The sequence below is a fragment of the Henckelia pumila genome, chromosome 4 (genome assembly GCF_033568475.1).
Source record: "Henckelia pumila isolate YLH828 chromosome 4, ASM3356847v2, whole genome shotgun sequence".
NCBI classification, from domain to species: Eukaryota; Viridiplantae; Streptophyta; class Magnoliopsida; order Lamiales; family Gesneriaceae; genus Henckelia; species Henckelia pumila.
This window is the reverse complement of record NC_133123.1, coordinates 153,217,783-153,241,029: the sequence shown is the minus strand read 5'-3', so window position 1 is coordinate 153,241,029 and position 23,247 is coordinate 153,217,783. Positions and strand designations below refer to the sequence as shown.

The 23,247-nt window shown below is 30.5% G+C and overlaps 2 protein-coding genes across 2 annotated transcripts; both read right to left on the bottom strand.

Annotated features, from left to right (window-relative positions):
• Window positions 1-4,083: 4,083 nt before the first annotated feature.
• On the bottom strand, window positions 4,084-16,361 carry LOC140865612 (putative late blight resistance protein homolog R1C-3). Its single transcript, XM_073270297.1, has 2 exons — window positions 14,930-16,361; window positions 4,084-4,132 (listed from the first exon to the last, which is right to left on the bottom strand). The coding sequence occupies exons 1-2, from the start codon at window positions 16,328-16,330 to the stop codon at window positions 4,103-4,105; spliced, it is 1,431 nt and encodes a 476-aa protein (XP_073126398.1). The 5' UTR covers window positions 16,331-16,361; the 3' UTR covers window positions 4,084-4,102.
• LOC140865613 (putative disease resistance RPP13-like protein 3) lies at window positions 16,361-17,548 on the bottom strand. Its single transcript, XM_073270298.1, has one exon. The coding sequence runs from the start codon at window positions 17,540-17,542 to the stop codon at window positions 16,367-16,369; it is 1,176 nt and encodes a 391-aa protein (XP_073126399.1). The 5' UTR covers window positions 17,543-17,548; the 3' UTR covers window positions 16,361-16,366.
• Window positions 17,549-23,247: the final 5,699 nt, after the last annotated feature.

Sequence of the window (23,247 nt, the reverse complement as noted above, 5' to 3'; positions counted from 1 at the left end):
GATTATATCATTTTGCTGTTGTACGTGAACGACATGTTGGTAGCAAGCCCCAATAAAGATCAGGTCCAAGAATTGAAGGCACAATTGGCTTGGGAATTTGATATGAAGGACTTGGGACCAGCAAACAAGATTCTAGGGATGCAAGTTCACCGAGACAGAAGTAATATGAAGATTTGGCTTTCCCAGAAAAATTATTTAAAGAAAGTCTTGCAGCGCTTCAACATGCAAGATAGTATGCCAATTTCAACCCCTCTTCCTATTAACTTCAAGTTATCTTCTGATATGTGTCCTAGCAGTGAAGCATAGAGGATGGAGATGTCTCGAGTACCGTATGCATCAGCAGTAGGGAGTTTGATGTTCGCCATGATTTGTACAAGACCATACATTGCACAAGAAGTGGGAGCAGTCAGTCGGTATATGGAAAATCCTAGACAAGAGCATTGGAGCACTGCTAAGAGGATCCTTAGATACATTAAGGGTACCTCAAATGCTGCATTATGTTTTGGAGGATCAGATTTTACACTCAGGGGCTATGTCGATTCAGATTACGCAGGTGATACAGATAAAAAAAAATCTTCTGGTTATGTGTTTACAATGGCAGGAGGTGCAGTAAGCTGGGTTTCAAAACTATACACAGCCGTGGAATTATCTACAACGAAGGCAGAATACATGGCACCTACTCAGGCTTGCAAGGAAGCAATATGGATTAAAAGGTTATCGGAAGATCTTGGGCACAAACAAGAGAAAATTCCTTTGTTTTGTGATAGTCAGAGTGTCTTGCATCTTGCAAGGAATCCAGCCTTTCATTCAAAGACTAAATACATTGGAGTTCAATTTCACTTTGTACGAGAAGTAGTAGAGAAAGGAAGTGTGGATATGCATAAGATCCATACGAAGGATAACATTGTTGATATTCTGACCAAAACAATGAGCGTGGAGAAGTTTGAATGGTGTAGATCCTCATGTGGCCTAGTAAAAACATAAACAGCGGGAATGGCAAGATTAAAGGATGTGCTTGATTCTCAATCAAATCTCCAAGTGGGAGAAATGTCGGTTCGAAAAGTCAAGCCTCATAAATGAGACTGTATGTGGCAATGTGCTAGCAATATACACACACGGAAACATGCAAGCAAAACAAATTTAAATTTTCTTTGTGGTTCACACGGAGCAAAATTTTGCTATAAATAGGTGCCACAATTCTCATTTCAAAGCATCCCAAACCGAGTTCATTTCTCATTTTATAACTTTCAAGTGGTTTGAGTGTATTTCTATATATATTTGTGAGATAGATTTTCTCATGTATTAAGAAAGTGAGTGTCTCTTTGGAAACACAGAGAGAATTTGTAATTCTCCAAATATTATAGTTGAATCATTTGATCTTGGCCGTGGTTTTTACCCTGATAATTTTTTGGGGAATTTTCACGTAAATCTTTGTGTCTATTTTATTATTCATTTTTCATAGTTTTTATCTCGTATGTCGCACCTAGGACCAACAACCTTACAGGATCTTGATTAACATTCTTGATGTTGGCTTGAATTTGAGATGAAACCTTAGTTTCTACAAATTTAATTAGTGAACGAACATTAGGTTGTGCTTGGATGGAAGTAATTGGATTTGAGAGTTGATTTCAAATAAATGGATTTGAAAATCCATTTATTTGAATTTTTTTATTATTATTAAATCTCTTGCTTGGAATAACATAGAATTTTAAAGTGAAATTTTAAATCCTTTGATTAGTTGCTTGGCTAATAAATTTAAAAATTTTAAATAGTATAAAAGTCTAATATATTATTCTTTATTTTTTATATATTTTGAAATTAAAAGTAGTGTTACGATAAAAAAATAACCATGTTCAATTTAAAATAATATAATTATAAATTTTATTTATTTAATTAGATTAGATATTTAAATAAAATATTTATTATTTTCAAAAAAATGTATTATATAGCTTATTAAACTTGAATTCTTTTCATCATACTTGTAACATAAACAAAAAATATTTTTCATGCAATAAATCTACAATAAAATCGATATTTAGTAGCATATATTAATCAAAAAATTATATTAACACATCCAATATTCAAAAAATAAATTTTGAAATTAAAATAAGTACTATAATAACACAATAACCATATCCAACTCAAAAGAGTTCTTGAGTTATTTATTTAAATAGACAAGAGTATTTATATAAATTAACATCTAACAAAGTATTAACATTTTTTTCACAAAGCAAACATATAAAATAGATGTAGCATTCATCTTCATAAGCTAAAAAATATCAAATCCAAATTCTAGGTTATGAGTCGTAACACCAAAACATCAACAAAAAAACATCTAATATTTAACTTGTTACTTTCTAAATAAATTATAGAATAATAATGAGTTAATGAGAAAATGCACCCATTTTCTTTTCACCTAATCCGAAAGTGCTTTTAATAATCTAAAATTTTTAATGTCATCATTCATTAATTTTTGGATCGCCTTAAATCTTTCTGGTGTCCGCAAGTCCATTGATGCTAGAGACAACCTCGTGTATTTCAATACCGCTTGGTCTTTCTTCCTTCTTCTTGATCGCCACGAACTCTTAAAAAGATGCGGCGATCATGCCAACAACCTCAACCAAATCATCTTTTTTTCGCTTTCTTCCTTTTATATTGGATGATGAATCCAATGAGTTTGAACGTCGTGATCGTTAATGTGTGGATTTCACCTCATTTCTTCATCCTCCATCGCATTGGCCATCATGCGTTTCATCTCATAAACCGGTCGCTCTATCTCTTCCACATAAAAGCATAATATCATTCCAATTCTCTATTACTCTATTTTGTATTCTTTTGGCCTCTGGATGCGACTATTAAGAAAAAGAATAAAATATATATAAATTATTTTCTAAAAATTATTTGTATATTAATTGATATTGACATGGATAAGAAAATAATATGACAAAAGATGCATACCTCAATATATCCATTCCAGAATTATATTCATCTGATGTCACAACAATCATTTTTCGCTATTCGTCCCAAGAAAATCCACTTTGTTTTTGAACATTTGTAACAAAGTTTTAATATTTCTTCCAAACCTTGAGTCTTTTTTTATATTCTCTTCAGTCAACTAAAGATGCATTTTGGAATTTAAATACGTCACCGCCCGTTGCAAAGCTTGGGGTTTTCAAGTATCTCCATCACATTTATTTTCTTGAGTCATTTGATCAATTAAAACTCTAGTCAAATGATTGTCCGTGTCTCTATTCATGAGATATAGCTTCATGATGATTTGGATTATTTTTTTATAATATTCACCTACCAATAAACAAGTTTTTTATTTTAACACTAACATTTGTAAAAACCCATCAAGTTGATCTTTAATTCTTACTTATAAACTTGGCATGCTAAATTTAAAACCAATTGATTTGACAAACATAATAAAAGGTATACTTTAAAAATCCAAATGCAAAATATTTATTATCTCTCAAATTTTCTCCGCTCGATGTATCACTAACACAAATAGATGGTTAGTTTCCGTAGAAAAGTCATCAAGTCCATGAATATTTGATATTCTCCTTTTCATCTTGGTAGTTATGAAAAAAAATATTTTTGCATTACAACAAAATAAAAACCAATAATATGTTCACAAACTAAAATTTTTGTACTGCTCCTTAAAGCAACTCCAAAATAGAGATGAAGTTTGACATGACAGAGCTTCTAAAAAGGGGAAGCAATAATTATTCTAATGAATTGTAAACAAGGATTATAGATGGAAGCAATAATTGACACTGATAGGTAAATGGATTGTCTCCAACACAGAGACATTTTATATACCATTTTCAAGAATAAAATATTAAAAAAATTGATAAAAAAATTAAATAAGACATTTTTTTTATAAAAATCATATTTTTTTAAAATTCAACATGTCATACAAATTCGCCAAATATTATGTACGTAGAGTATCTTCTACATGAAGACCAAACTTAACAACTCTCAAAGAAATGGCATTTTAATTAAGAAAATGATAGGTAAATGGATTGTCTCCAACACAGAGACAACAAATAAAAATTGAAACTTACATACCACGAGGTGTCATTCAATTGCTCTATCAAATTCAAACCATTGCATCATCGCGGTCGTTCCACTATGTTCAGCTGTAATAGTGGTTGTAAAAATGATTAAATTTAAACTGAATAAAGAAAATGTTGGAGGTATATTGACACATATAAATGAGTGATATCATAATTTGAAAATTTGAAAGTGCAAAAGGAAAGAGTTTATTTTATAGTATTTGCAACATATAAAAAATAAGTAATTATGAATATTTTTTTTAAACAATCACTATATCATTTTTTATTTAAAAAAAAGGATAAAGAAGAACTTGCATGCAAGAAATATAGTAATTAATAATTAATAATGAGGATGGTGATTAAATAACATGAAAAACCCGGAAGCGAATTATAGAATGCAAATGTCTCTCTACCCTCGTATGAAGGAAGAAATCAAAATAAAAAAGGAAGAAAAAACATGAGAGTGAAGAATAAAGGGTTAATTGTCAATCACTCCCTAAACCACTTTACAACTTATTTATAAATCCCTACATAAATAAAACTTACTTTTAACTCCTTGGAGAGAGAAATTTTTGTTTCTAAATACCAATTTTATCCTTATCTCTTAAAAAAAATATGAGAGAATGGATAATAAAAACAAAACTAATCCAAATAGTATATATATAAAAATTCAAATTAAAATCAAAGAACATAAACCATATCATATACATGCTTATGTTGATACAGGAGCAAGTATGTGTTTAGAAAGCAAGCATATACTTCCAAATCATTATTGGAAGAAATATGATAAATGATTAAAAGTTCGAATAGGAGATGGATCAATAATCATGCTTAATACAGTAGCAGAAAAATTAAAAATAAAAATAGAAGAAACAAAATTTGTAATACCCATTATATATCAAATAGAATCAGGAATGGATATTATAATAGGAAATAACTTTTTAAGAGAATATCTTCCCTTTACACAATTTGAAGATCACATAACTTTAAACAAAGGATCATCAATGATTTACATTCCCAAAATACGAACAGCATTTCGCGTAGGAAATGAAGGATTTACAAAGAATTTTCATAAACGAAATACAAATCCAATAGAACTAAAAATAGAAAATATTTTAACGATTAATCCTGAAAAAGAAATCATGAGGAAATTTCATGATATATGTTCTGAAAATCCTCAGGACAAAATTAAGAAAAGAAAACAATTCATTGCTTCAATAAAACTCAAAGACCCTAATATCACAATCCGTGAAGCACCAAGAAGATGTAACATGGATGATGTAAAAATATTTGAAAAAAAAGTTCAAGAATTATTAAAACTTAAGATAATCATCCCTAGTAAAAGTCCACACTCTTCACCAGCCTTTTATGTCAGTAAGAAAGATACTGATAAGAAAAGAATGGTAATTGATTATCGAAAGATGAATAAAGCAACAATTATGGATGGATATTATATCCCAAATAAGAATGATTTACTATCTTATATAGGAGAAATGAAATATTTTTCCAGTTTAGATTGTAAATCAGGATTCTGGCAAATTCAACTAGAACCGCAAACACAATTACTTACAGCATTCAGTTGTCCAAAAGGACAGTATCAATGGACTGTATTACCTTTCGGACTTAAACAAGCACCAGATATCTTTCAAAGATATATGGATGAATCTTTTAAATCATATATAGATTTTTGTTGTGTTTATATAGATGACATATTAATTTATTCAAAAACACTAGATCAACATTATAAAGATCTCATGACAGTTTTAGATATTTGTCATAAAGATGGAATTATACTTTCTGAAAAGAAAGCACAATTATTCAAAACAAAAATAAATTATTTAGGATTACAAATAGAAGATGAAAAACATTGTTTACAACCGCATATACTTAAGAAAATTCATGATTTTCCTAGTGAAATCAAGGATAAAGATCAATTAAGAAGATTTTTAGGATTATTAACTTATTCTGGAAATTACATTAAGAAACTTGCAGAAATCAGAAAACCTTTTCAGGTAAAACTTAAACAGGACTATAAGTGAAAATGGTCGAAAGAAGATACTAGTTACATAGACATTATTAAAAAGAAAATAATTAGTAATCTTCCTGAATTATATTTTCCTTCAAATAAAGATATAATAATAATTGAAACAGACGCTTCAGATGAATACTGGGGAGCATGTTTAAAAGCTTATACTGGAGAAAGAAATTTAGAAGAACTTACTAAAACAGCTACTAGAAATAATGAAGAATTATGCAACTATACATCAGGAACTTTTCAAGGTGCACAATTAAATTATCATTCGAATGAAAAAGAATTATTAGCTTTAATATTCACAATTAGAACTTATGAAATTTATCTTATTTCTAAACCGTTTTTAGTAAGAACAGATAATATGAATTTAACATATTTCAAAACAAGAAAAATATCAAGAAATGCAGGGTGAAATGCAGCAAGGCTAATTAGATGGCAATTGGAATTGAACCATTATCAGTTCGAGATCCAACATGTCAAAGGAACGGATAATTCATTACCCAACGCATGAACCAGAGAACTTCATCCAAACTATACTATCCGTAGTAACGGAATAACAAAGAAGATCCTAAGTGATCCAGAAAATGACTGTGAGTCATCCGAACATGCCTCAGAAAGCATGGGGAATATAAATTGATGAAATGAGATTTATATTTAGAAACATGAATTATTTTATGACTTTCAGTCATCCGAACATGCCTCAGAAAGCATGGGGAATATAAATTAATGAAATGAGATTTATATTCAGAAACATAAATTACTCTTTGAGTAAAATAATCAATTTAAGATTGATTCAATTCTTACAAAAGAATTTATAAATGCAATGATACGCATAATAAAACTATCCGAATTACTCACGAAAAGAGTTATTTTACTAACCATTATATATATAAATATGTTTTCTTGTGCAGAGTATAATCAAGATGGAGCAACTAAGTCAATTAAAGGAACAATTGATTGAATTGCAGGAAGAAATTCAAATTCTTCAACTAAAAGAAAGGAATTTGAGTAGAAAAATTCAAAGGACAGAAGAAAAGATGATAACTTCATCATCATCATCCTCACCAAGAACACCAATCAAAATGGCAACTCCATTTGACAAAATAATGGAGATCAAAGAGAAACAGTCAGTGGTCACAGCCAACACTGACAAAGAAAAAGAAAAGAAAAAAGAATCGGTGGACACAGCCAGCACCGAGAAAAATAAAAAAGAAGAAAGGACGTTTAAAAGTGCCCTTGAAAAGAAAGAAAGAAAGAAAGATGGTCAATCTGCGACCACAAAAACCAATTTTTGAAAAAACAAATTTTTCAGAAAAACTCAAGACTGAATTCTTTGAAACACTAAACTATTTGAGAATAGCCAAACCATCTGCAGAATCTTGGCTACAAACTTGTGACACACAGAGCATATCAAGAGCAAGAACACTGCAAGGTGCTCCAGCGCATGAAGTCGCAAGATTCTTTTCAAATGGATTATTAAGTGGATTGGAAGTCAGTCTCAACAATCAAGAAATAGAATTATTTCCATATCAGTTGAGAAATAGTATCATCCAGTTCAAAAAAGCAGTCTTTAAGGACGATCCAGTATTAACATTGAGTATTCACTCAACCCTTCCAGATTGGGATGATAACAAATTCTATCAACCAATGGTATATATTCAATGTCGAAAACAAAAAGACAAGTTCTTATTCGAAGGATCAAATGAAGAGAAACCAGTAATGGATATCTCAACACTTCCTGAGATAAGAATAAAGACATTGATTGATATGATCTCAAAGACAGGAAAGATTGATGGAAACTCAAAGGTTAAAATAAATTTTGCAACCAGTAAAATTTTATTAACCACTGGACACAAGGAGACAATCCAAAAGAAAGAACAAGCCATGTTAGCTCAATTCGAAGCTCCAATCTATGAAGCAAGAGTTGACATGACCCGAGAAACTCAACAAATGTTATGTCAAAGTCTAAGAACAATGATTTTCACTCACAAATGTGGACATTGCCAACCCATTCAAACAGAAAAAGCAGATGTCAAAGAGGACAAACCAGCTGTCAAAGAAGACAAACCAATAAAGAAATGGTCCGAATGCACCAGTGATTCAGAGAGTGACACAATGTAAAAACAAATGAAATCGTGGACCACACCACATGTTAAAGGCATCCACTCAGATGTAAAATGAGTTGTTTCCATTATGTAGTATCGGGTGGTCCCCCTCTTTTCTTTTATTTTTAATTATGTATGCGTTTCTCCATGCTTATAAAAGGAGATGTTTTGTGCTGTAAAAAAAAAAGTGAAGTTTGAGTATCTCTCTCTTCTTAAAGTTTCTTACAATCTGGTTCATACAAGACGTATGAAAACTATCAGAAACTAAGAAACATAAAATCAGAAACAAAATAAGCCTTATGGCTAATAACTAAACAAGCAGGGCGTAAGGAGGATAAGGTTGGAAACCAATAATTGAATATTCATGGTTAAGAGTAAACCTGGAGATCCATAGAGCAAGTGCCAGTTGATCAAGTGATCGTTAAGGGAAAGCAAGGATTTGGCCTCTGCTCAAAACCAAGATTCATTCAAACAAGGTAACCTTCCTAAACCTCCTGCAGCCCTTAATTCAAAGAAATAGTCAAAATACATTAATCATGTCATCATCCTTTATAAGAAATGGAAGATTAATAATAAAAAACTGGTTCGAAATAGAAGATGATCATGAATATGATACATTTCGTGAATATCGTTTAAATACTTCTGATTTAACCATATTTGAATCAATTTATCAACTAAATTTTGTATTAATAACCCATGAATGGAACCAAACTAATATGAAAACATTTATCTGTTATAAATGAATCAGATCTGTAAATCCATGAATCAGATCTGTAAATCCATGAATAAGAAAATTCATAAGAATTTGAAGAAGAATTCCGCAACCTGGTATCAGAGCTTAAATATAGCAGATTATTAATGTCTGGATTAACTTTAGATATTGATATTAAAAATTTATTTGATAAAATAATCTTACTAAAAGATTTACGTCAAATAGATCAATTATGGAATAAAATAAAAGATCTCCAAACCTTTTATTTCAAAAATCATAAAAAAGAACATTTTTCAAGCAACTGGAAAATGATAATTCAAATTTCTGAAAACGATGAAATTGAAGACATAACAATATGTTATGAATAAGAACAAACTTTGTTATCGAAATCCGATCAACAAAAACAAAATAATAAAAGTAAAAATTTTTACTAAATGGAAAATGTATGAAAATACAAAAATGAATATCTTTAGTTTATATTCTCAAAATATAAATTTTGATATAGAAAATTGTGAAAACAATTTGAAACATCTTAAAAATTGTCAATCTTCAATTGATAGTTTCGAAGATTTTCAGAATTTATTAGAACAGATAGATTCAACAAAAAGGCTTTTAATAGCCTTAAGAAAATTAAGAAGTTCTATCATCTGTTAAAATGACAGAAGTAACAATTCCAAATCAAAACAACCCGGTCGATGAATCTGAAGAATCTGAAGAAAACCAAGAGTATAATTTGAATATTATATTCAATCAAAGTAAGTTTGCTGAAATACAGAAAACAGGGTTTTCTAATTCAAAAACAAATCTAATAGACCAACCAGGAATACTAAGTAAGATTTCAAATTTTATTAATCCCAGAAAAAAATTTAATTTATTATTCGATTCGTACAAAAGAACGGTCTTGTAAAATAAATAACGAATCAAGGTCTAATACTCTGAAGTTATTAACAACTCAAGATATTAATACCATCATGGCAAAAGCCAGTGAAAAAGAACGATCTGAACTGAAATATGTTCATATCGGAGGAATTGAAATAATAATATCAGCTCACTACCGAGAAGGAATAGATACACCAATTGAAATAACAGTTCGTGACAAAAGAATACGTAATTTCGAGGATTCTATTCTTGGAAAAATTGAAGGAAATTTATGTTACAAAAAGATGAAATTTTGTATTTATCCACAATACAATATATCTCTTTTTGATAAAAACATAAATGACATTTTAACATTAGATTATTACTTTTATAGAAATAATCTTATGTTAACAGGAAACCATCCGATCAATATAAACTATGTTGTCGGTTTAGCAATAAGTAATAATTCTCAAACAGGAATAATTTTAACAAAACCAACTATTTCCGTTGAAAGAATGTTTGAAAATATTACAAGAATTGAACACCCTCGAAAAGAATTTATTGAAGAAATAAATCCCTATAAAAGATGGAGTTCAGATGACCTCCAAATCACAAAACAGTCTGTACCAAGAAGATCATAATCATTTGCTAGAAATGATGAAGATATTCTTGATAAGATTGGAACCATGAATCAAAATATTCTTAAAATTAAACAAGCTATTGTTAATGAGTCAACCTCATCGCAATAACGTCCTTAATAAAATTAGAAAAAGATCTAGGAGATTTAGAAAATAATATTAATAAGATCAATCTATCAATACAAGAATTAAAGAAGAATTTCAAAGAATATATTGATTTAGCAACGACTAGATTAATAATTGAACAAGAAAGACATAGTAATGAAATATTAAACTATCTTAAGGAATGTTTAGTGAAACCGACTCATCTGATTTTGAACAAATAGGAGTAAATACAAAAGAATTATATCATTCACATCAGGACTCAGAACAATACAGAGATATGGATATTTCAGAATCAGAATCTGAAGATGATTCTAGACTACGATTAAATCTACGAACGAATGTAGAAGGTAGTGGTGGAAGAGATGATGAAGAATTTAAATATAACAGAGACCAATACTCTGGATCTTATAAAGATGTTAGAGATATTCTTAGAGAATCAAAAATATCAGGATTTGTGAAACAAAATATCTTAGATTTAGGTTGTTCAACAGCCAAAGAAAGAAAATCAAAGATAGATCATTGGGCAAATGAACTATCAGTACAAATTCAATTAACAACATTATTAGACAAAAGTAAGAATATTCAAGTTTTAACTCATGGGATGATAAAAATGACACTGGTAGGAGCAGTAAGAACTTGGGCTGAAAACCTAGTAATTACTAATCTACCACAAGGAATGACAGGACATCGATATTTCGAAATATTTGTTGATGCCTTGTACCAAGAATTTTTAGGAGTTTCTAATAATGATGCTAATTTGGTAGCTAAGAATATAGAACAAAATAGAGCAATCTTTATATTAGATAATATTAAATTATGCAATTTATGTTACTTAGAAGAATTTATTTGTGATTATGAAACAAACTATTATCAATTAATAGATGCTGATAAAAAGGAACATTATAAACTAAGTATCTTTAATAAGATACCTAATATACCTATACACAGTAAAGATGAATTCTTAACTAGTCCTTATGCTAAAACTTTAGGAGGAGCTATTAAATTCATCAAAGACATAATAACAAAGAAATGTCATGAAGTAACACTAAATAAAAGAATCTCTAAATCCTACAAACAAAACAATAAACTTTGTTGTGACAAAATGGAATTCATAGTAAAAGAATACGGTTGCAAAACAAACATGTCACACAAATATTTAAAACGACAGAAACAGAATAAATTTAATAAACCTTATAAATCTTTTAATAAGAAATTTATTCCCTATAAGAAAAAGAAATTTAAAAAGAATTTCTTCAGAAAATCTTATAAAAGAAAATTTTATATAAAATTTGATAACAAAAAACCACCTTGCCCAAAGGATAAAAGAAAGAATTGCACATGTTGGTTGTGCAACGAAGAAGGACATTATGCCAATGAATGTCCAAAACGAAACGAAAATAAAAATAAAATTAAACTTCTTGAAGAAATATATACTATTGGATTCTATCCCGTAGAAACAATTGAATTTTCATCCGACGATGTATTTATTATCTTGATGAATCAAGTGAATCAGATTTTGAATCCGATTTCACATTTGATAATTCAAGAAATAATAATGATTAAAATAACGACAAGGACATTTTTGGAAAGACAAATATAGGGAGTAAATTGAAAGTTATGTTTGATTTAGGGAGTTATCTACAAGTTGCCCAAGAATAAAAGGGAAAAAAAACCATTGTATTCCTGTAACTTTAATTGTTTTCTCTTATAGATTTGTAACTAGTCAAATTTGAGTATTGGTTCGTAAATTTTTAAATTTCAGTCATTTAGGTCCTATTTTAATCTAAGTATACAGTTTCAGTCAAAAAGTGCTTACTAAGCTATAAAATTAAATCACTTTTTTTTTTTGAAAGTATATAAAATTAAATCATATGACAACAAATTTAGGGAATTTGTCTTTTTTGTGTTCATCGTCCCGTTATGAGTTTGCTCTTTTTAAAAAGAAAATTTTTAATAATTTAGATTTGATTTGATGAAATTTTAATAGCATTTCACTTAGATTATTTCTCACAAAATTTTTAACATTTTCGAATTTGTTATTATTACGGTTAAAAGGACTAAAAATAAGCCAACAAGTCAAAGTTAAAGGATTAATAATCAAATTTGATTAGTTACATGACTAATGAGAAATTACATAAAGTTATAAGACCAATTTGGCTTTTCACCGCATATGAAATAAGAAACGACCATTGTGATTTGAAGATCATGAATAATGAGAGATTAATTACCGGGAAAAGAATGAGAGGCATTTACCGATATAATTAATTAATTAATTAACGCCAAAAAATCATTAATTACTTATATTATCAATTAATCATCCGATTTTTCTTGTGGTTTTCCACTAAATAATACCCATACTAAAAAATATAAAGAACTGAACAAAGCAGGGGCACGACCGACTGGTAATAAACAATTTGAATTCAGATTCAAAAGTATTGGAATAGACAGTATATCGTTTGGTTAAGGGATAAAGACAAGTAATATAATACTATAAAAAATAAATAATGAACTTGTTAGGGTCGGATAGTCTGAAATTACAAAAATATCACAAATAACTTTTTGGCTTTTAGAGTTTGTGTCATCTTTTAGTGTTGTCAACAATTTAAGACACACTACGCAGCGGATAATTAAATAAAAATAAATAACACACAGATATTTATGCATAAGTACTAAGTACTTGCAAGATGCATTATGACGAAATAATCACTAGAAAAAACAAATCATTTTAGAAAAACCAATTAGTGATTGCATATGAAAAATGTACTCTTCTCAACAGATTGAGAAAATAAATAACTTCCTAAAAACTAGTAAGAACCAGAATAATAAAACCAATAGGAAGTTCTATGCCGAAAAACGAAAATCAAATAACCTTTTTCAGAACAACACTTCACTCGTGTGTTCTTTAGTGTTTTTTAACACTACTCGGCAACACAATATGACGATGACGAGTATTCCAGAAATTCTTCAGATCTTCAAAGATTCAGCTCGTGAATTCCATCATTAACTAGCTTAAATTTTCTGTGTATTTTGCTTTCTCTTGTCGTCTCTCTTCCGTCTCTATTTGAACGATCCATGCACTCCTTTTAAATAGATCTTCAATATATTTTTATAAAAAGAATTCTACAAAGTATAGAAACAATATCTCATCAGAAATCAAATATTTCATGAAAAAATAATAATTGTTACCTATTTTAAAACATGTCTATGAAAGTCAAAACTTTAGAAATAGAAATTGAATGCAATTAGGAAATAATTTAAAAGATATGTGTAAGACACATTCTTTCAGAACTATTGTCATATATATTGGATTTGATTGATATATTATTGTTTATTTGATTTGATTGATTAAATTTTATATAAAAATAGTAAAGGATCATTTTTTCTTTTAAACATTAAATAAAATATAAATAATATTATTTATAAGAGATAATATAGATTTAAATTTACTGATTTGATTGACTTATGATAAATTATTAATGATTTGATTGATTTAAAATTAATAATTAATAGATGGTTAAATAATATTATGAGAAGAATGAAATATTGGATTAGATAAATTATTCGTGAATTGATAATACTATATATTAAACGGTTTCTATGTGAGTTTAATAACGAGAGTTAAGCAATTTATTGTTAATAATAAGAGTGCAATAATATCTAAGTGATAAAAAATTAATGAATTTGTTCCATGGATTTCATGAAATTTGGTGGAATTTGGAATTCCAAATCCCATTTTGAGTAACTGGTGTAATGAATAAAATGTGATTGATATTTATTGTGGTTTAATGGGATTTGATATAACTAAATAAAATCTTAACAAAAATAAATAGATTTCATGGGATTTGGGTTATACAGACAAAATAAATTATTCTTTTTTTTTTTTCAAACTAACTAAAAATATCATTTCCTCTAAAAATAATACATTTAATTGATAAATATTTTATAATACAACTGAAAAAATTATTTTGAAACCATTTTTAAATATTTGTATATTTTAAAAATTACATAAATTCTTTATTTTTATGATAAACTTCAATTATTTTTAATGCCAAAAAATTAATTTACCATAATTTGATTACTTTATCTCAATTTTCTTTTGATGAAAATATTTTTCACTATTTAATAAAAAATTAAATATTTTCCTTATATTTATAAATTATATTTATTATATACAATGTATAAAAAATATTTGACCATTACATATTATAAATAAGAAATATATCTTAAAACTAATAAGTAAAACAAAAAAATTTAAACATAATAGTGGTTTTAATTTTAATTATCAAATCCAATTCCTAATTAACATTAGCCACACTCACACACTCGTTCTAAATCCAATAATTCCAAATTCAATTTCAATTCCATTTCTAAATCTAATGTCAAATCTCATTTTTACCTATTCCAAACACATTTTGATTGACACGAACCCGAAGGTCAGAATTTCCAAGGTTTTGTTGGTCCTCTTGTATCTTCCTTGCAGAAGAATTGACTGATTCATTACATAGTATTACTGAAATTGATCGAAGTGTTGGTATTTCTCCAATATCACATGGGATTTCCTTTAAGTAATCAAGAAACCGAAGTTGAAGGTTCTCAAGGCGCGGGAAGTGAGAGCTGTCTGCTGTCCACTCCACAAGATCTGTACCATCGAATCTCAAGCACTTCAATTCAAGGAATTGTCCTTCCACAGGATTCCATTCACGCCCTTTGACTGAACCATACATCAATTTCAGAACTTGAAGACGAGGCAGTGACCCAACCGCCGTCAAATCTTCCCAACACAATCCGCACTTTCTCAAACACAACTTCTTGAGCCAAGGTGGTAAGCAGACATTTTGCAGCACATTCTTCTCACTACTCTCCAAGGAAAGTGTTTCAAGATTGCGTAAACGGGCGAGATTGTAAACTTCGTAGTGATCCCATCCAAAGCCATTGCGGAATCGCTTGTAAGTAATTCCCAGTTTTTTTAAGTTTGGGATTCTATGAACCACCTCATCCGTGCACCCGAAATTCCTTATGTTACGCAGTGTTTGCAGGTTTTTCAGAATCATAACATCTCGCCTCCCATTTTTTATGTTGGTGCTAGGTGGATCAGGCAAATGAAAGACTCCTACATCCCTTTTTATATGCCTGAGTTGCGGCATTTCCCATATTTCAGCCGGTAGATTTATTGTAGGCTGCTTAAAACTCCAAGCTCCAGCAATGGTGACAGTCTGCAGATTCCATAGTAGGGATACAGATTCTAAGGTATTCAACATATTCTTAAACATTGTAAGCCTGAAATCAATGTATCTAAAGTTAAATAATCGCACAATTTCTTCATCAGAGCAAACATAACCCATTTTTAGTACTTTTCGCAGTATATGCAGCTTTGCAAACGAGGATTTTATCCTCTCTTCCTCGGAGCTTCGCTGAGTAATGAGCCGACGCTTATTATCATCGATTATTCTGCTACGCTTCTCAAGGCTATGCTTCATAGTTACACCGAGAAAGTTCTCCTTTAGAGCTTCTCTGATTGATAGGTCTCTTAAGAGATCATGGATGGTGCAAGTTCTCATTTTGTTGCTAAACCAGTAACTATGAATCATGATGAGATTTCTATCTATCAGATCTTTTAAATTATCCTCTGCAATTTCCTCCAAACTTCTTGACCTCATCGGTTTAAGAATCCCCTCCGCTACCCATAATTTGACGAGCTCTGAAATTCTCATCTTACTGTCTTCGGGATATGTCGCCATATAAAGAAAACATGGTTTCAGATGAACAGGTAAGTGCTTGTAACTTAAATATAATATCTCAAAACAGAGCCCATCACCTCCCATATTCAATGCTTCATATGTATCATTAGCAACATACTCCTAATATTCAACCGTTCGACTAGACTTTGCGAGAAGTCCACTGATAACAACAATGGCTAGAGGAAGTGCTCCACAATTTCTCACAATTATCTTTCCTACTTTCTCAAACTCAGGAGGGCAACTTTTAGGTCCAAACACCTTATCACAAAACAAAGCCCAACTTTGGTCCTCGTCTAGAAGATGTAGTTGATGAGGCACACACGAGCAAAAATCATCGGCCACATTTGTAAGTCTCGTAGTGATCATGACTTTACTGCCATTGTTATTATCCGGAAAAAACCTCTTCATACCATCCCAAACCTCGACACTCCACACGTCATCCATTACAATGAAATATCTTCTATCAAACAAACTTCTATGCAGACGTAATCCTAATTCATCTTGAGTGATTTCTTCACCTCCCCCTACAAGAACTCCAATATATTTTAATAGGCCTAAAAGAATTTCGTGGACACTGTATTGTTGAGATATGGTAACCCAAGCACGACGATCAAAGTGGTGCACAATTAATGGATTGCCGAAAACATTTTTGGCGAGAGTAGTCTTGCCGATGCCACCCATCCCGACAATGGAAAGAATCTGGAGATTTGATTCGTCCCCGGTGAGTGTCTCCATTATTTGAATCAAATCGTCATCAAATCCCACCATAGTATTCTTGCTATGGGAGGCACCTCGTATGAAAGAACCAGCAGTCGCAGCTTTGCTTGGCTGCTCCATGATCTTTATCCCTTCTGTTTCCTTTATCTTCATCACATCTTTCTTCATAGAACTGATTTCTTCTATTACTTTCTGCAAATCTTGACTGAACAGAATGAAGCTCCTTAATTCATTAGAGAGGGTTCCCTTTTTCCCAAGAAGTTTGACAAAGTCCAAGCAACGAAATATCCCGACCCATCTCCTTTTGGCTTTAGAATTTTGAAGAATTTGAACCGCCACAAAACTTTCAATTACATCTTTTGCTGCATTCGCTGAGCTTACAATTTTTTCCTCCAATCCCTGAATCTCGTCCCTCCTCATCAGTGAAAAATCCTCAAGAAAATTTTGCAAGAAAGTGATATTTTCAAGGAGAGAATCGATCTGGGCTTTGTCAAGAACAGCCATTTGGCGCGGTATCAAGTGTTGCAACAAGTGATCGAGAATATGTCCGACAGAGAGAAGAGATGCATAAGCCGCCATTGTTGATTACTGATTTCTCAGATCTGTGATTTCTTTGTTTGTATCAGGGTTTAGTTCTACTTGGCTATCCACTTTGAGTGATCATTGTTAGCCCAATAATTGTCTCCCTTTTAAATCATTTTCAAGAATATTATTTTTATATTTCTTTATATATATATATTATAGTTTTCTAATTAAATAATTCAAGCAAAATTTGAAACAAATTTTCAAATTAAAATAAAATAAAATTCGCATAGGCTTCTACACGCAGATATTTTATTAGCACTAGAAATTATGCATTTGAATCGAACTCAAACATGTTTGATTTTTTTTATGTTATATTTTAAAAGGTTAGTTCAACAAAATGTTTATATTTACCTGTTTCAAAAAAAAAAAGATGCATTGAAAAACAAATTTTAATTTAAAAATGTTATAATTTTTTGGTATAAAACGAGTAATAAAAATATTTAAATACTGAAATAGTATTAAGTAGAATATTGATTACCCACTATTAAATTTTAAAGATTTCATTATTACTCATACACCTCTATTATTATTAGTTTATAATTTGATATTATTGATAATATTTAAAGTAGATGGAAAAGGTTAATGTAAAAATGATTTAATTTTATTTATTCATAACTCTTGTCATGTTAAGTATATAATTAAATGGTAATTGATTGAAATTATATTAGAATTTAAATATAATAAAAAATTTAATTATATAAATGATAATCCTCAATATCTCCTCATCATATTGCGCGTAAACTAACTTTTAGAAAAAGTTGATTTTTTTGTTTTATAATTTATTCATCCATTTATAATTATACTTGTTAGGATCAAAATATGTGTAGAGGGGTGAATACACAATTGAAAATTTTGCGGGTACTTCGATCTGATTTGTAAGAATCAGACAGAAGTTTTATTGCTTAAAACTTTTGATCTGCTTGAAAGATCTGAACAAGTCAGGCGGAAGAAATCTTTCTCACAGATTGAATGCTTAATAATACTAATGCAGATAAGATGAAATAGGTGCAGTAAAGAGATAGGCTTGTTTCTGGATGTTCGGAGATGAATCTCCTACGTCACCCCTTCTTCTATTTTTCAGAAGGATTCACTAGAAGACTTTGACTTTATACAATCCCTTTGTACAAATCCAAAATCTTTTGAAAGGAACTCCTAGCAATACTCTTTACTCGAAGCAGAGCAACTTTTATACTTAGAGTTTACAAGGTGAAGCAACAGAGTATGCTTCGATGATTTGAACTGGAAAGCTGTAGCTTTGATCTTGATCGATTTGAAGTGTTTCTTTGAGCTTGATCGATCTTTAGTGTTCTAAACTCATAATGTCGAGACTTTGATCTGATGAGATAAGTATCTGAGTTGGTGTATTGAGTGAAGGCTTTTTCAACTTTGATTTGCTTGCTTTGTAAATTTTCACTCTTGGTCTCGTGTCCTGAATCTCCGAAATACTTGAGTATTTATAGTCTTCAAAAGTAGTCAGAGAGCAGTCAACAATTTATGATTTAGAGCTGCCAACCTATCTTATTCATAGCTCACAGATCTTGACTTTAGAACGTAGGCCGATTAACGTTCAAAATCTCATTAAATGATTTTGGCGTTTTCTTCAACGGTTAGAATCCGGATGAGGCTTCGATCTGGTTGATGACTTTATTGCGGTACTTTGATCTGGCAATCTTTCATAGATTATAATCTTTAATTTTTTATGAGTCTGATTAATTTACTTGGTTTTGTTTTGACTTGTTATCACCAAAATTCTTCAACAATTTTCCCCTTTTTGGTGATGTCAAAATCAAGTTAATATCCAGATCAAAAAATATGAAGACTATCAACGAAAAGACTTTTCCAAAAGTTTCTTAAAAAGATCAAAAATAATTTTAGACAAAATAAATGTCGAAAATTAATTTCTCAGAGGATTCCTTGACTTGATCTGCTTGTCTTTGCTTTTATTCTGATCTGAAAATTTTTACTTCTTTCCCTTGCCTTTGGCTCTTGACTCAGTAACTTTTTCCCCCTTTTTGGCATCACCACCCTCAGATAAAAGATCTAGGATAACTGTGAGTTGGGTACCAAAAATGTCATGAATCTGCTTGTTGTGAGCTTCAGTGGAGGCTTCTAGACTGTCAAGATTCCGAAGAATATTTATATATTCTGCAGTGTGTTTCTTTCGAACGTACATAACAAATTCACTTACGTTGTTTACCAATGTCAGCACATGTGATTTGAAATCACGAAGCTCAGTAGAAGTTTGCAACTGATTAGCTTGCAGTTCATTGACTATGGTAGAGATTTGAGCGATTGAATTAGTTAAGTGTTGTTCTGGTCTGTCTTGGATCAACTGAGAAGAAGGCTCAGTGGCGTCAGAAGAAGTAGAAGCACAAAGTTGAATCAGAGGAGCAGTAACAGCAGGAGGTGTAGGAGCAATATCCCTTATAAGTTTGTAAGTCTTATCTGGATCTGTGATTGAGATCTCCGAAAGAGAGGAACAAGGAAGATTCAACTTGTCATTGAACATAATGGTAAAAGGCCTGAACATACTATGAATAAGATCAGTTCTAACTATCTTAAAGATAAGAGGCAGATCCATTACCAGTTGTTCAGAAAAGTCTGTCACCAGGGAAGCATCAGATAAGAGAGAACTTTTGAAACATCCTAAAACTCCTACTGATTTTTTTTAAAACTCTCTAACGATAAAATATAAAATAATAATTATAAATATATATATATGCCCATACATATATATATCATACTTAAAAATAACTTTACTTAATTTAGAATACAAATACACAAAAGATACAATAAAATTACACGCATGCAATTAAATTAATTACTAAATAATATATAAGAATGTCATAATAAAATTTCTAAATAATATTTCTTTCACAAAAATTCATGAAAACTTAGAAAATAAATACTTAAATATAAAATCCATGCATATACTAAAAATCTATAATAATAAAACCTATGCGAAAATAAATGTTCTAGTCTCAACATAAAATTCATCTTAGAGCAATGTTCACGGGTTCTAGCCGCCTGGATACTCATACGCCCTCGCCGCCAGTCGGGAACACATTAACTTCATTAACTTTCTGCTCACCTGCACCATTTAAATCTAGTGAGCCTAGATGCTCATCACGTTCTATCCTTACATAACAAAATGAAACCACACACAAGCACACATCATATAAAATACGTGAATATTAATATATGTGCATGATCTTAAAATTATATGCATATAAACATGAAATGAAATAAAATAATTATATTGATTTATCATCATGCTAAAAATATATCATCGTACTTAATAAGTCTCATAAAATAACTTATCATCATTTTTTAGTTCTCAACAGGTCGTATCCATGTCGGTGGCATCATACTGAGCGATTGATCAATCTATAAACCAACGTACGCGGCGGTGGGATTTCCACCTTTGTGATGCCACTTCACCAGCCCTCTCAACTGGATCCATAAGCTCATCATATTTATACATCATTAGGAAGGTCACCGGGCCCAGGTTTCCCGGCCTCCAACCACATCACTTTCCACCTTCACTTCAACTTCCATAAAAATATTTTTCATAACATGCTCTTAAACTTATCATAAAAATTCTTAGATGCATGAACATAACAATTCTCATTATCTCTTTGTTTCATGAAAATTTGTCCGTAAATATATATTTAATTTATTTTCTTAAAAATAATATTTATATATCTAATAAAAATGCATGCATGAATTAAATATATATTTACGGACATTTATTTTTCCAAAGACTTGTTCGAGCTGCTGACCAATAGACTTAAACTCAAAAATTCCTAAACTGGCCCAAAGACCCAAAAGCTCATCCTGACCTGGCTCATTAAGCTTCATGGGCCCCAGGCCCATGAGAAACTAACGGGCTTACTTAAAATATAATTTAAGTCCATTAACTAATTAACTTAAAATTAAATTAATAAAATTATTATTTAACCATTAATTGTAAACTAGACTGATAAAATTATTAAACCCGACTCAACTTGGGCCACTAATTCTCATGGATCACACGGCCCATCACAAATTAGTGGACTCACTTCAATAATTATTAAAGCCCATAAATTAGTCCTATTAATTAAAATAAAAAAATCCCAACCCATTAATTTACTAACTTAAACTCTTAATTAATTAAAATAAAGTACACAAGCCCAAATAATAAAAATCTAGACTCGGACTAAATTATTTGACCCAACACATTTTTGACCCGACTCGGACCCGGACTCAGACCCAAGACCCGAGCCCGGAACCAAGCCCATCTCACCCTAATTCCTCACCTCTCACCCCTCACGGCAGCCACCAATCTAGCCCCTTTGATAGTCCGGCTACAGCAACCCCTGTAAGGCCCTGAAAATATGAATATTAATTACGGAATTAGAGATTTAAATTTTGTAGTTAGAAAATATTCAATTTGGAATTTATGAAAATTAGAGATTTAATTTCCGAGCCGAAAGTATTTAATTTGAGAATTTTCGGATATGTGGGAATTAAATTCCAGGATTCTTAAATTAAAATAATAAATATTCTCATTGAATATTTATGAGATTGAATATTTTTATTATGAGTTTGAATACAAAGAGGATTAAATTTGTAGAAGAAACTCGAGCAGAGACTGAATTGCAAATATCGAAGTTTCAGGGGCTAAACTGCAAAAAAATGGGATTTGACTTGTCAACAAGATATTTATATTACACTTTGAATGTGTATAATTTCCTTTCATCAGTATCAAGAACGAAGAGAGATGATTGAAGGTTTCCAAGGACCTATTTTCAAATAGTCAAGAATGTAAGGGACAAAGTGCAATTTCTTAATGCAAGTGGACTTACACATGGCATGAATAGATTTTAACGTGTAACTCCATCAGATTCAATTGCAGAAGTCACGATTTCAGCTAAGGAAGAAGAAGAAAGGCCGATTCTTTCATTTCCAAAATTCATAGAACTTGATCCGGCCGGTATAATTTCAAATTGATCGTATATTTGCGATCACGGCTTCGAGTGCTACACTTTGATGTAAGTTTGGCTAAATTCTACCGTGTTTAAATTTTAAGATGTTGTTAGAATTACGATTTGATTGTATAAACATGTTCTGGTATATACGACGATAGCATATCTAAGTCGAATTTAGAAAAGATTGTCGTTTGGACATGTTTTTGGATTATCGATTATTTTCTGAAATTTCTAGAAATTTCATGCTACTGATTTCGTGTATATTAGATTGTAATGAGTATGGAAATGGGTTTGAAGTATAGTATTGATGGTTTTTATGCTTTTGGAATTACCGAATTCAAGCCGTTACGTCGTCGATTTTAGTTTGGAGAATTTCTGAAAAATTGGAGTGTTGATTTCGAAATTTTATTGATGGAATGATAATGATAAGAATTAGATATCAATGTTTGATTGATATTAAAAGTATTAGAATCATCGGTTTCGAATTGATTCGTCGTCGATTGGATTTTTGGTTAATTGAACAAGATTTGAAGTTGATGAAACCTTGATGAGTGGAAATATATTTGAGAAGCTAATGTTTAGTTGTAAACACTTCAATTCAGATTTAAGTTGAAAGGTATCGAAGTCGATTCGACGAGTCCGAAATTGAATTGCATGAGCTACAAGTTGGACACAACTAGAGTTAAAATAGCAAGAAGGTTGAGCAGAATTTTGGACAGCTTAGGGATT

Coding starts and splice junctions, on each gene's coding strand:
- LOC140865613 (XM_073270298.1), bottom strand. CDS start 17,542: ATGGCGGCTTATGCATCTCTTCTCTCTGTCGGACATATTCTCGATCAC.
- LOC140865612 (XM_073270297.1), bottom strand. CDS start 16,330: ATGGGAGGTGATGGGCTCTGTTTTGAGATATTATATTTAAGTTACAAG. Junction 4,133..14,929: donor ATTCTGACCTTCGGGTTCGT/GTCAATCAAAAT, acceptor AGCTGAACATAG/TGGAACGACCGCGATGATGC.